This window comes from Periplaneta americana, chromosome 8, assembly GCF_040183065.1.
Source record: "Periplaneta americana isolate PAMFEO1 chromosome 8, P.americana_PAMFEO1_priV1, whole genome shotgun sequence".
In the NCBI taxonomy this organism is placed as follows: domain Eukaryota; kingdom Metazoa; phylum Arthropoda; class Insecta; order Blattodea; family Blattidae; genus Periplaneta; species Periplaneta americana.
The window spans coordinates 16,790,769-16,806,219 of NC_091124.1; the positions used below are offsets into that span (position 1 = coordinate 16,790,769).

The 15,451-nt window shown below is 34.8% G+C and overlaps 1 protein-coding gene across 5 annotated transcripts in view; it reads left to right on the forward strand.

Moving 5' to 3' along the window:
* Cpsf100 (cleavage and polyadenylation specificity factor subunit 2) overlaps positions 1 to 15,451 on the forward strand; it is a 34,091-nt gene that overhangs the window by 4,319 nt on the left and 14,321 nt on the right. For all 5 annotated transcript variants that reach the window (XM_069832477.1, XM_069832483.1, XM_069832478.1 and 2 more), the window contains 5 exons: positions 1,335 to 1,522; positions 5,338 to 5,460; positions 8,241 to 8,341; positions 8,457 to 8,612; positions 13,582 to 13,779. In XM_069832477.1, the coding sequence (XP_069688578.1) occupies positions 1,335 to 1,522; positions 5,338 to 5,460; positions 8,241 to 8,341; positions 8,457 to 8,612; positions 13,582 to 13,779 (766 nt within the window). The remainder of the gene's footprint in view (positions 1 to 1,334; positions 1,523 to 5,337; positions 5,461 to 8,240; positions 8,342 to 8,456; positions 8,613 to 13,581; positions 13,780 to 15,451) is intronic.

A 15,451-nucleotide genomic window follows, 5' to 3' on the forward strand; every position in this document is an offset into this window, starting at 1 on the left:
ACAAATAAAAAAAGTGATATGCATATGGTATTTATTATAGTTGAGTAATCTCATAGCAGTGTTTCCAATTTTTGTATTTCCGTTTCGCACTATGTTCTGGTCACGAGGCATAATCATGTATTTTGTCTTTTCGTGATTTACTTCCAAACCTATCTCCTTACTTGCTTCAATAAAATTCCCGTGTTTTCCATAATAGTTTGTGGATTTTCTCCTAACATATTCACGTCGTCTGCATAAACAAACCCTCTCTGTTCTTCTGGACTTTCCTAATGGCATGTTCTAGAGCAAAATTGCTCTTGCTTTAGCCCGCTGTGAATTGGAAAAGCGTCAAACAGAAAGTCTCGATGCCCGGCCCCGGAACAATTTTCCCTCCAAATTATTCAAATCAACTTTACAGGGAGTTATACCTGAAATCTTGGTTTGCATAATACACGTCACTGTTCGGTAACAGAAACCCACAACTTAAGTCACACAGAGTTAGTGTGCACTCGAAGTTGGTTGCTTGTTGGTTGTCAGCCCACTTTGAGGTCTGTGGATATAGAGGGAAAAATTGGATCGGTGTCGGGTAGAGTTCCCGGGTAGCTCAGTTGGTAGAGCGTTGGTATGTTAAACCAAAGTTCCCTGGTTCGATGCCCGGCCCCGGAACAATTTTTCCCTCGAAATTATTCAAATCAACTTTACAGGGAGTTATACCTGAAATCTTGATTTGCATAATACACGTCACTGTTCGGTAACAGAAAAACCACAATTTAAGTCACACAGAGTTAGTGTGCACTCGAAGTTGGTTGCTTGACGGTTGTCAGCCCACTTTGAGGTCTGTGGATACAGAGGGAAAAATTGGATCGGTGTCGGGTAGAGTTCCCAGGTAGCTCAGTTGGTAGAGTATTGGTACGTTAAACCAAAGGTCCCGGGTTCGATGCCCGGCCCCGGAACAATTTTTGCCTCGAAATTATTCAGAAAATCTCTTCTTCTACTCGATATAATTAATTATATAGTCCTGAAATTTAACTCAGTTTCTGAGCTTACACACGTTTATATCTGCCTGAGTTTATATCAAACAAGTGATACTGAGGTCTGTAGAATCAGATTCATCCATCACTCACTGTTTACCTCACTTAACAAAGATATGTTTTCGGAGGCAATTGATGTTGCAAGTCAATATTAAGTCTCATTCTGAATAAATTAGGCTGATGCTATAGGCGAGATATTTTTGTTGGGAGAGGTGATAGTCGAATAGAGTTAAAATGTATTTCTGGAATCTTGAACCAAAGTAATAACATGAAAATGTTATCACGAGCATACTACTCATCATTTGAAATCTGTTGTGGGTGCAGCCAATATTCTGCAGACTCTGAGGAACAATGGGAATGTCCTCGTCACGGTGGACACTGCAGGACGAGTTCTGGAACTGGCCCACATGCTGGATCAGCTTTGGCGGAACAAGGAATCTGGCCTCCTTGCGTATTCACTGGCACTACTCAACAATGTGAGCTACAATGTCGTAGAATTCGCCAAATCTCAGGTACTCAACTCCTGTGACTGATTGTTTTCATGCTATGTTTTTATCTTCCACATTTCGTGCTTCTTCTCAACTAGTTTACTCCCTCTTCATTCCACTCTACTCCATTGCTTTGGTATTTCACGTGTGTCGCATTTCAATCATCAGATCTATCCTAAACTGTTGATTGGATTTTATTCATATTTGGTGTCTAAAAGTCAGTTTATTCTGGAATGTTGCACATGACTTATTATAATTTGGTATAAAAATTAACGAGTCTTTATTTGAAATCAGAAACACACAAAGACTTTGAATTTCAAGAAACATCAGCCAATTTTCTTTATAATTTCTGAGCATAATGAGCAGACCCCGGAGAAAGTATTGCTTACCGGGAAACGCGCGATGTAGTATAGCTAATGTTTATGAACCGAGGACTCTTGCACGCATCACTGTGCAGGTAGGAGTAGTGCCGGCGTAGCTTAGTACAACGCAGTCAAAAGCAATCGACACGGGTCTTCAGAATGCCGAGACCAAAAGTACGCAAGATAGAAGCACTAAGGAAATATGTTCGTCAATAAAGTGTGTTTTCCTTCCATGGTAATGAACTGTTTTGTGAATTGTGTCACGTGAAATTGGCAGCCGACATGGCATGCAACGTTAAGAAGCATATAAATAGCAATAACCATAAACGCGCATGTAACAGACAACAGAATTTAAGCAAGGTACAGCAGGAATCTCCTTCACAACTACTTGAACGAACATTTTACGAATATATGTGTGACGCGTTTATTGCTTCAAATATTCCGTTAAACCAATTAGAAAACGCGAAACTCCGTGGCTTTTCAGAAAAGTACACTGGAAGACAAATTCCTAAAGAAGCAACACTGCGGAAGAAGTATGTGCAACATGCATATGAGAAATGTCTGCGTGAAGTGAAGTGTAAATTACAAAATGAGAAGATATGGGTTTCTTTCTATTGATGAAAGCATGGACTCCGTTGGACGTCACGTTGCAAATGTGGTTTTAAGTGCCCTTAGTGCGGAATGTTGCTGTAGACCCTATCTCTTAATGAGTGAAGTGTTAGACAGAGTTAATTATTCCACCATAATATGTGAACTTTATGATAGTGCTATGGAGTTGCTATGGCCATCATGTTAGCAATTTGAAAATGTGTTACTATATGTTACAGATGCTGCTAGCTATATGAATAAATCTGCTAAGTTTCTTGAAACATGTTATCCGAATATGATACACTTTACATGTCTTGCACATGGATATCATAGTTCATTGCAACGCATCAATACGTAAATAATATTATTACCAGTATGTCAAGTACAATGAAATAATTAGGTCTCTTAATGAGAATAAATTAGAATTGCACTTTGTAAGCTTCATAGCTAATCACTGGAAACTAGTCAAAAGGACGCACAAATAATATATTACTTCATTTCTCATGAACCAAACTGTACTACTGCCAACGTCACGCTGTCTATCGTTATTTACCCCATCCCTCTCAAAGCAGGTATGCTATGTTGCATACTAAGCTGATAGCAATACTTTTCCCTGGGCCTAATAATGAGACAGTTGAGTTAATATTGTCAAAGAAAGGTTTTTTAAGAGAACTTAATTTATATACAGAATTGAACGTTTTTTAGAAAAAGAACTATAGTCCATAAAATGCAAATTTGAGTTATTAAGCATGTGGTGAGTGTATTGTAGCAGCCATCAAATGAATTAGTTGTTAATGAAAAAAAAACACCATAGTCCTACGTTATAGAAGTGAAATTTTCAGTGGTTTTCTTAAAACAACCATAGCCCAAAGACATTTTTGTGTAAACAGCCACTGTCCAGGATGATGATAGCATTTACAGATATTCCATTCATATCATCTTGAAACATTTATGCATACAATTTTAAACTGTAGTAAATTGATAGTACTGCTTATATATACGACAAATGCCACCTTAGAGAAAAATATTTTAGCATGTGAATTGTTGCATTAGTTATGGAGTCATCTTTAGGTGCAGAAGTAACTCCATGAAAGAAATGGATATAATAAAGAAAAGGAAGATTAAAGGAGAGGCACACTTTAGCCGCAACAGAATATTTTTTCTTAAAACATCCATTGTCTACAGTTATCTGCATTTACACATGTATTTTTATGAGGCAATTTAAGTTAAGTATGTACCGGTACTTCATTTTTCCCCAAGTTTCTAAAACACCATAAGAATTGGCATGATGAATTTCATGCTTGAAGTGTAACAAAACTCATGCCAGATAGTTTTTGTTTCTTCTGAAAATTTATATTCTTGAACTATGGTTGTTTTTTCAAAAAAACGCTTCAATTACTTCTATGTACCTTGGTTACAAATTTATCGAAGTCTATACTGCTGAACAGGTAGAAGAAGGGACAGCCTCTTATCCACGTTTTATTACAGGATTGCAGTTATGTGTAGCAAAATGTTTTGTTATGCACAAGTGAACCTCATTATAAACTAATATTTTTGCTTGCATTTGTATCAGTTTTAAATTATTATTTTTTTTTTGTAAACAGGAACACAATATTAGAAAGGATTACAATATATCATATGTAAACATATAAATTTGCGTAAAATTAATTAACTTATTTATCTATTTAAACCAATAGCATACAAATTCCAGGAAATCATTCCAAAAATGATCCTCCATACATTCTTAAGTTAGATGCCATGGAACTACTCTGCAGCACATATAAGGATCACCTTCAAATTTATACAGATGGATCTCTAAATCCTAATAATGGGACATCAGGAGCAGGGTATTATATTCCAAAATATCAAGAAAGTTATTTCATACCATGTTCATCCTCCTCCAGTCTTGACACTGAATTGCTAGCTATTGATGCTGCTCTTCAATGTGTTACTCAAATTTATGAAAAATCTATTTGCATACTTACCGACTCCAAGGGGGCTATATTTAATATAATTAAATATGTACCACACCTATATGCACATAGAATTATTCCAATTCAAAAACAACTAAGTAAACTAAAGGAACTCCAAAAGGATATGACATTTCAATGGATACCTAGTGATTGTGGTATACCTGGAAACGAGAAAGTCGATAATATTGCAAAACAGGCAACATATTTGCAACCAAGACCTCTTCAAGTGATATCTCTATCCAATGCTTTTGCTTCAGTAAGGTCTCATTTTACAAACCTATGGATCAACAATTGGCTCTCTTCTGACAAAGGAAAAATTTTACAGTCTGTACAAAAGAAACGATATGACCTGGAAATGTACAAAAACTTGCCCAGACATGTTCAAACATTTTTAACAAGAGCCAGAACAGGTCACATTGTCACTCAATTGTACCTGCACCGATTTCAGATTTCTGATAATCCTAGTTGTTTGTGGTGTAATAATCATGATGAAGATCTGGAACACATTCTTCTATACTGTCCATCCATAAACCACAAAAGAAGTAAATTAAAATCATCAGTACCAGTATATATTGACTACACCCCAACTCTGGCTACTAGCAACAGGCATCTATAATGAACACTGATCAAAATACCCCTCATTTCTCATGAAAAACAACAACTGAATAGACTGCAGTGGACTATAGTGGACTTTATGTTGTCAGCAAACAGCTGGATACATTAAGAAGATTGATTGATATATTTAAACCAGATAGATTACTTTTGGGATTATTCATGTGTCTTTTAAATGACAATTTAAGGAAACAAACTCTAAACAGTTACATCATTCGTAACATAATTAAGGAAGTGAATTGTTACGAAACACTTATGTGTACACACCAAGTGACACAATTATTTTCTCTGTCTCTCTTCCCAGATCGAATGGATGAGTGACAAGTTGATGAGGACGTTTGAAGGAGCAAGAAACAACCCATTCCAGTTCAAACATTTGCAGCTATGTCACAGTATTGCAGAGCTTAGCAGGGTGCCCAGTCCGAAGGTAAGAGCAGCCTGCAATACACTTATTTGTAGGTCAGATTACCAAAACATTCGATTAATGGCTAATATGTTTGTTTATGTTGCTGTAGTTGGAAAGCCTGTGAATTGGCTAGTTTCATTGTTACACAGTGTTAATAGAAAGTACCGGTATGATAAGATTAAGAGATTTCCAGTAAACAGGCATATTTCTCATAAATTAATTATATGAAGCAAGAATTGACGACTTTCCTCAAATGTAATAATAATAATAATAATTTTATTCTTTCTTCTTCTGAAATTTATATTCTTAAATCTCTAATACTTATAAAATATCCTTGAAATTGGTAAAAAGTATGGACAATTTAGAAAAGAAAATTAGTTACAAAATTAATTTTGTATTTTCTAAAGTTTGGATTTATTTTGAAGAGTGATGGGACATTTTAAAAGATTTAAGATTTGTATCAGGTGTCTGCTGGTTAGGTTGACCAGAAAGAGCCAAAATTGGTCGAACTGTATTCCTGACATAATTGATATCAGTCACTGCAAGTCATAACCAATTTCGTATGTAGTTGAGTTGTGAGTGTGGTGCTAGTTTGACGTGCTTATTTCTCTGTGCGTGGTTCATTGTATAATATGGTGAGAATTCAATATAATTTAGAACAAGAGATATTCATTTACGACTGTTATGTGAGAAAACATTCTTATAAATCCTGGGAGTGAAAATTTCGTCCTAATTATCTCATGATCTACATTCCATTATCACAAACAAATACTTCTAAGTTAGTGAAAAAATGTGAATTTTATTTTGAGCTACTCTTAAACAAAGAGTGTACACAAACAATCCATGTAATCTGTAGGATTTTAACAAAAATATTCATCAAACAATTTTTACAGTAACAGCAAAATAAACTTATCTTAGAAAGCATGATGAAAGATATTCAGATAGTCAATACAATATGATATAATACAGACGTGGACAAATTATTAACAAAATTGACGATTTTTATGATAATTCTGTTTACAAAATTTGACTTCTCAATTTAAACTACAGTTGACAATTTTGCATATTTCCATCATTACAGTAGACAGAAATATGCAAAAATGTCAACTGTAGTTTAAATTGAAGAGTCAAGTTTTGTAAAAATATATAATAAAAATCTTCAATTTTGCTAATAATTTGTAAATTAGCAAAAATGTCAACTGCATTGAAGAGTTAAATTTTGTAAAAATGTAAAACAAAAATCTTCAGTTTTGCTAATAATTTGGAAATATCCAAAATGTCAACTGTAGTCCAAATTGAAGAATCGAATTTTGTAAAAATATACAATAAAAATTTTCAGTTTTGCTAATAATTTGTCAATATGCAAAAATATCCAATGTAGTCCAAATTGAGGAGTTAAATTTTGAAAAATATACAATACAAATCTTCAATTTGGCTAATTATTTGGAAATACACAAAAATGTCAACTGTAGTTCAAATTGAAAAATCATATTTTGTAAAAATATATAATAAAAATCTTCAATTTTGCTAATAATTTGTCCACGTCTGTATAATATTGTTTTATTTGATGTTCAGTCTAACTGACATATCACAATTTTAAAAGATTAATGATATTTACATATGTAAATGATCATTGATATTATGAAACTTAAGCAAACGTTTTCGCCCTTCAGGCATCATCAGGCATTTTTTTATACAATATCTTGTACATTTTATGTCTTGTTGTGGAATCTATACAAACTAATTAAAACACAACCTATAATATAATGTTGAACCAACTATTTGAGCTAAACTTGTGATGATTAACGGTCTAAAATATAAAATACAGGTATAAAATTTAATATATAAATAAAATTGTAGCTGACCTGTCTGTCTTATATTTAAATTATGACATATGAAATTGCAAACATGATAAAACTATTTCGTTCCTCTTTAAACTTCATACTTCACTAAAAAACGAGTGATGTACCAGAGACCAAGACTCGCAACAAATATTCAACTAATGGAAGCTATTATGAAGTTAAAAAGAGGAACCAAATAGTTTTATCATGTTTGCAATTTCATATGTCATAATTTAAATATAAGACAGACAGGTCAGCTACAATTTTATTTATATATTAAATTTTATACCTATATTTTATATTTTAGATCGTTAATCATCACAAGTTTATCTCAAATAGTTGGTTCAACATTATATTATAGGTTGTGTTTTAATTAGTTTGTACAGATTCCACAACGAGACATAAAATGTACAAGATATTGTATAAAAAAATGCCTGATGATTCCCAAAGGGCGAAAACGTTTGCTTAAGTTTCATAATACCAATGATCATTTACATATGTAAATGTCATTAATCTTTTAAAATTGTGATATGTCAATTAGACTGAACATCAAATAAAACAATATTATGTTATATCAAAATAAACTTAAGCAGTTTCCCACAATATTTTGAACAGGATTGACGCATGTTTAAGAAAAGAGGGTGAATACTTCAATCATCTACTGTAATAAAGAATACCATTTCATTATTTCTAATAATTTTATTACTGTAAGTACGCCATTTAAATAAGTTATTAAAATGATAAGAAACATCTGAGCAGCACAGTGCTTTACTGTTGGCAGATCCCAGATCAACCCAATTGGTGGACACCCATTATTTTCTGCTCGTAGGACTTGTGTTATAATTGAGGAAGTTTGTTAGACAGTGACAAGTACTATCTAAATTTGAAGCTCAGAGGTACTATTCACAAATGATTATGTAAATTACCTGCTAACAACATGACTGCTCCGTTTCTTTTCAGGTGGTGCTGGCAAGCACCCCAGACATGGAATGTGGGTTTTCTAGGGAATTGTTCCTGCAGTGGAGTTCAAATGCACACAACAGCATCATCATTACAAACAGGTGTAGACTTGTGCCTTCAGAAAATTAAATTCCGGAAATCAGAACACACAAACATGATAAATAATGAATATTACTTGTGAAATCATGAAATTTATTTTTAATGTGACTTTTACAGGACGTCTCCTGGGACATTAGCTCGTTTATTAGTTGAAAATGGAGGGAAAACTCCCATGACTCTGGAAGTGCGACGACGTGTAAGATTAGAGGGAGCAGAACTCGAGGAATACCAAAGGAAAGAGCGAGAAAACAAAGAGAAAGGTCAAGAAAAAAAGTAAGTATCTGAAGATTGCTGTATGCAGCCACCGGCATGGTTCGAAGTTAGCATCACTTGATATCTGCGGTTGTGCTGAAGCGTGGGTTCAGATTTTGCTTGGGCTGATTCCAGTGTTAAACAATTTAATTTCAGAAACATTTTTTGCATGAAATATATTTCTTATTTTTCTCTATGTTCTGATTTCAATGGATACCTAGTCATTGTGGCATACCTGAAAATGGGAAAGTCGATAATATTGCAAAATAGGCAACATATTTGCAACCAAGACCTCTTCAAGTGATATCTCTATCCAGTGCTTTTGCTTCAGTAAAGTCTCATTTTATAAACCTATGGATCAACAATTGGCTCTCTTCTGACAAAGGAAAAATTTTACAGTCCGTTAAAAAGAAACCGAATGACCTGGAAATGTACAAAACTTGCCCAGACATGTTCAAACATTTTTAACAAGAGCCAGAACAGGTCACATTGTCACACAATTGTACCTACACCGATTTCACATTTCTGATAATCCTACTTGTCTGTGGTGTAATAATCATGATGAAGATCTGGAACATATTCTTCAATACTGTCCATCCATATAACACAAAAGAAGTAAATTAAAATCATCAGTACCAGTTGAAGAAGACACAGCCCTGCAGTATATATTGACTACACCCCAACTCTGGCTACTAGCAACAGGCATCTATAATGAACACCGATCAGAATAGCCCTTATTTCTCATAAAAAAACAAAAACTGAATAGATACAGTGGACTATAGTGGACTTTATGTTGTCAGCAAACAGCTGGATACATTACGAAGATTGATTGATCTGTGTTCTGAAATCAGAACTTGAATGGCACCTGCAGATTTTTAAAAAATTGAGTTAGAATTTTTAAAGATCAGATACCAATTTTTACAAGGGCTAGTCATAAAGTAAGTTCCATTTTAATGTAACAAAAATGGCATTGTGGTTACAGGATTTGTTCGCAACAGTTTCAAACTACAAACTTTGATTTATTTTTCTACATGGTTTCCAGCTAAATTGAGACATTTCTCATAGGGTTTAACGAGAGTTTTGAATACAGCAGTGATAAAAGTCTCCCACCTGTGACTGAAGCCAACCAAGCTGGACTATAACTCTTCGTCATCGTCAAAGTCCTGTGATGCAAGCCACTTCTTCATATGCATGAGAAGTTGGTAATCACTAGGCGCCAAATCAGGACTGTATGGAGGATGACCAAACACTTCCTAGTTGAAATTTTATAGTTTGGACACAGTATGTGGGTGAGCGTTGCCATGCACAAAAATCACTCTGGAGTGCAACATGATGGATTTCAGCCGCTTTACAGTTTTCATCATAAGAAATCATATCACCAAGCGTATCTCACAGCTGGTGGGATTCTCAATTAGAGTACATATTTTGAACATTCGTAGCACTGCAGGTAACAACTGCATATCCTCTCTGTACCATTGCTCAAATCCAACTGAATCACGCAATATTTACTGCAAAGATGCCGTTGCTATACGAATTACAGCTCACTCTTTGAAAATAGAAGTAACTTTATGAATAGCCCTCGAAATATTATAGTGACTATTACACTTTTACTACGTCACACTACTTTTGACCAATAAAAGGGTACGAAAGGACGTCTTTCAATCATGGCTGTCTATCGCACAATTTTATCGCGTCCCTAGCATTTGTTTAATTTTATCGCGTCCCTAGCATTTGTTTAATTTTATCGCGTCCCTAGCATTTGTTTATTTTTATCACTACCCTAGCATTTGTTTCTTTGTTTGCCAACATTTCAAGCTGCACTGGTCTGGACGTCAAAAAAAAAAACAGAAAATTACAAACCACTCCAGTCGATGCACAGCACTTTCAAATATGACTCGCATTGGCATTCAAGAACAAGAATTAATAAAGATCACTGGTCATATATGAAGAGCAGCATTCGGAAATCCTGAATAAGTTGAGGGATACACCATGTACATCAACGAGTTCACTTCTTTTACGCACACATCCAATATAACCTCAGCTGAACCACCAACCACTAAAACATTCAAATTTGAAAATTGTACTTTCAATAATTATTTCTTTTAAAATTATTCATGTTTATTTTTTATTTCATCATCGTTAATTAAAACGTTTGTTTATTTCATCATCCCTAATTAAAACTTTTCTAACACTTGTTTATATTATTTAGGTTATGTTTGTTATAGCTTCTGCTATATGATATTATGGATAGTCACGTATCAGAGATAGTTTAATACCAAGATTTACTGAAAATCATCTGTCAAGTGACGTTGATTACTGGGATCCGGATGATTGAAGTGGAATGCAAATGTTTTAATAAAAATGAAACTGAATCAACAAAGCCTTCTTGACTAGTAACCGTCCACAGAGTTCAATGAAGATTCCGTAGTTGGCACAGCTGATAACAAGAGAACATAATCATAAAACACTACTGCCATCTAGCGTAATGTTGAGATGATACAATAATACATTTGAAGACAGTTCTATTTTCGTAAGCCAATATTTTATTGTATTGGAGTACTTTGTTACTCCTAATCTTTATATACTTTCTTCTAATCGTGTAATAGTCAATTAAATCCGACTCGAGTTTTGATTTTCTCTAGATAAATCAAAACCTCTAGTGAGATTACTGTTGATAAATGTTTGAAAGAAATGCAATTTGTATGTAATTTATCACTAGTAATACTTTTAAATATTATGAAAAACAAGGAACAGCATATTGGGATCTGAACTTGTGTATGTGTTAGTTTAGTACTGTCATGAGCATTTTAAAAAATGCTATAGACATACAAATTATACATAATAATAAATATAATACAAAATATTAAAATACAATATCCAGAGGTATTTGAAGAAACTCTTTGGTATACTGTAAAAAGGATGAGGCCAATTCTTAGATGGATTCACTTTCTTTTATGCTTTTTAGATGTCTTTCTTTGATGTTTCCTGCATAAGTGTGGAAAATTAAATTATGCTTTATTTAACAACGCTCACAACTGCCAACATTATATCAACATCACCTGTGTGCTGGAATTTTGTCCCTCAGGAACACTTAGCACACTTAAATGCTATCGACCTGGGCTAGGATCAAACCCGCAACTTCAGACACAGAAGGCCAGCACTACCGACTGCGCCACCTGGGCCAACCATAAGTGTGGAGCAATAATTCACGAGCACATTGGGTTTCCACCTCTATTGTGTTACAATTTTTTTTTTTAATTTTTTACTCACTACTAAAACTATTTCAGTTTTATTTTGCATCATTCTGTGCTACTTGCGAATGTTGTTTTTCATAACTTGAGATACAGAGCGTTCGCCTACGGGTGGGGCCAGGAAAGCGGCCTGCCTGCAGTGTTGCTTATGGGAATCGTCTATCCGTAAGCTTCCGCTTTCTATACTAATAGCATGCACATAAGAATTTTTCTACGTTGTACTAACCTTGTTATAGGCGATGTTGGAAGTGAATTATTAAATGAGAATTCACAATACCGTCCACAATACTTTGTAAAATCCAATCACAAAACAGAACTCGTTTTTCATCGTCTCTAGGCCATAATTCATGCACGATACTCTCTCTGTAGAGTTTTAATATACTGATGTTTTTGAAACACTAACTTCCTGTGAAACACGTCTTACAGATTTTTTTGGAGAGAGTGTAAATGATGCACTGATTTCACCAGTTTTTTCTTCCTTCAATACTCTTGGATTTCGCGTAGGAATTGCAGGATTTAGCGACCCTGTTGTCCTTAGTTTGTTAACAGGACGTCTAACGGTTTCTCTACCCGGAATTGAAGTACCCGGATATTTCACTCCAAATTGCCTACGCACCTCTCTACATGACTTTCTTTTCACATATGCATCATGGCTGCAAAAGGGTATCTGTCGGATATAGGGGGGAGAGCCATTAATCCTTCCCATTGAAGGCTTTAAGGAACCAACCTGGACAAATACCCAACGTCCCATCCCTACCTTCCCGTGGTGCAGCTGTTAGTAAGCATAATTTTACAAGCTGAACTAAAGGGAGGGGCTACTCATCAATTAGCACTGGTCAGCTTGATGAGTTAATGACTGAATTTGGTATAATTTTCCTCTATTCAATACCTAATTCCCTCTTTACCCTTTCCTATCCAGTCCTCTGACTGAACTCTTACTTTCTTTGACCCCGACGGCATTAGAGCATTCGAGGCCTAGGGGTTCATTTCCCTTTCCTTCCTCCTCTTTCTACTTTTCTGTTCCTGCACTAAAATCGTCCTCCAGTGGCTTAAGGAAGGAAAGCTGGTGATCAACAAGATCTCCCAGCTAGGTCCAATGGACTCGTCGACCAACAGCAGGTGTGGTCCTCCAGACATTCTGGGAGTTGTGTGTGAATGAAGTAGCCACCAAAACGTTAAAATATGGTGTTCACTTAAATCGGCTACAACTTGCCATTTAACCACCTGCATAGAATTGGAATATATCAGTCCCCTAACTGCCCATTGTGCAACTCAAACCAAGAAATGGATTCGGAACACCTCAAAATCTGTGCTTCAGTCGCTGGCCATGATAATATCTTTGAAAAATATTGGAGTGCAAGAGGTCAAATGACTTTATTGTCAAACGCCTGGCATTAGAAAACAACAACAACATATGCATCATACATCATAAACACTCTGTGTTCAAGCGTGAATTTTGCGTTTTGCATTGTTAGCAAATTTTACATACACTCTGAATATTTAAGCAACTGTGTCAAGAAACTGCACTGTATTTGTTAACATTGCAAAGCTGGCTCACATCTGATAACTTGTCGACCTTGATGTCCTTGATGTCCTTGATTGTCGAGCATTTCTCAACAACTACGTGCACAAAGTGGCGTACCAGCACATGCTGCTTTCCTGGCCCCACCCGTAGGCGAACGCTCTGTATATTAATGCACAGTGTGATAATATATTGTTGACTTTCATTTTGTCTCCAGTGAAGATGCTGATCTGAGTGACGAATCTGAAGATGAAATGGATTCTCTCAGTGCAGTAGCAAAAGGCAAACATGACCTTCTAGTGAAGACAGAAACCAAAGTGCAGACTGGCTTTTTCAAAAGCAACAAGAAACAATATCCCATGTTTCCATTCTTTGAAGAGAAAGTCAAGTTTGACGAATATGGAGAAATCATTAGGTGAGATTGTTAAGGGTAAAATGTATAGGTAATTTGTTATATGCTTTTTGAAGATTTCTAAATAAAATTTTATATGTGCATAAATAAAAGTGTTGTCTTCTTGCCGAGTGGATTAAATTGAGGGAGAAAGGTCACAGCCTTTAGCACTACATCAATTTCTGAACAAATACACTGACCTCTACTCTTCAAACAGTGCTGTGTTGTCAGTGAAGAGAACCAGTTATCTAATTGGAATTTCATGGAAGCCACATGGAATAATGACTGTATCTCGATAATATTTTATTCAGGCTTTAAGTTCGCAAATTTACAGTTAATTTAGGCATATCTATCTGTTGTGAAGATCTAACAATGTAAGCAGTTTCGGGGAGCTTTCGACATGAGCTCATTAATAGTCGTCGTAATTTGAACTGGTAATGGAAATTATGGGGAAACGGCTGAACGGATTTTAATAAATGACCCCTCATTTTGAAGCTTGAAACCCAAAGTTTTTCAGAAAGATAGTAGCGTTAGTTTTCCTACATAATTTTCCTATTTTTCAAAATCCATCTTTCGTCAGTTTTGAGAACTAATTGCATTACAGGATAAAACAAAACACACACTACAATAAACAACAGGTTATTACACGAAGGCCATTCCATGCAGGATTGCTGACATATTTAGAGTTCAAATTCAATTGGTTATTAAAAATTTCAACTCTTACTAAAAATAATTTACAGGTCTGATTTTGCAGTGTGTAATTTTCTGAGTACAACTGTGTATTGGATATTAAAATCTACAAAATTTGAGGTGGTTTGATGACATTATTACCATTAGAAATGAAATATTATTATAGTTAATGCCATGATGTGACTATTTTTATTAATTGTACATATTAATGCTATGTTCATGAATATGAAAGTGGGGTTACGTAAGTAGATGTAGAGAATATCTTAAATTAGATGTTCATTTCTATAATTTACTGAGTGGCGGCTATATAGTGTCGGCTATATAACTACAAAACTGACGTAAGATAATAATATTGTTATTAAAAATCAAATATTTTTATAGTTATTAATCAAGTGGGCTTGGGTCTTTTTCATATATTTAATGGCGGTGTGGTGTAGATATTTATATGCGTCATTCTCTTCAGTATTGGCTCGAGAGAGCACAAAAATTACAGTTCTTAAGGAAAGACCAAAATGTATTATTTACTGATAAAATAAGAGGCTTGCAAAATGTTGTAGTCTCCCGATCATTTCAGCAAGATCTCTTAGCAGGATAAAATGATTTTACTCTCTACATTTCAAGCTCTACATGCAGCAGCTATACCAAGATGCTATGTCTATTGTTCGAAAGCATAGCAAACCTGACTTTTTTTTAACTTTCACCTACAATCCACAATGACTTCAAACAGCTATTGCTTTACTCCCACATAAAAAGGCCACTGATCGTCCTGACATTATTACTTGGGTTTTCGCGTTGAAACTCAAAAACTGAAGGTGATAGGTTCAAGAAAATGTATTTGGCAAAAGAAAAAAACACAGAGGGAGTACGTTTCATTATTATGGAAGCAAATAACTTTCAAAATGTCTGGTATTCTTCATTGAAAATAAATCTGAACAATTTTTATTTGAACATCTAATGAACTTAGTTTGCAGCGTTTGCTGCACAAGCCACTAGTATAATTATATTA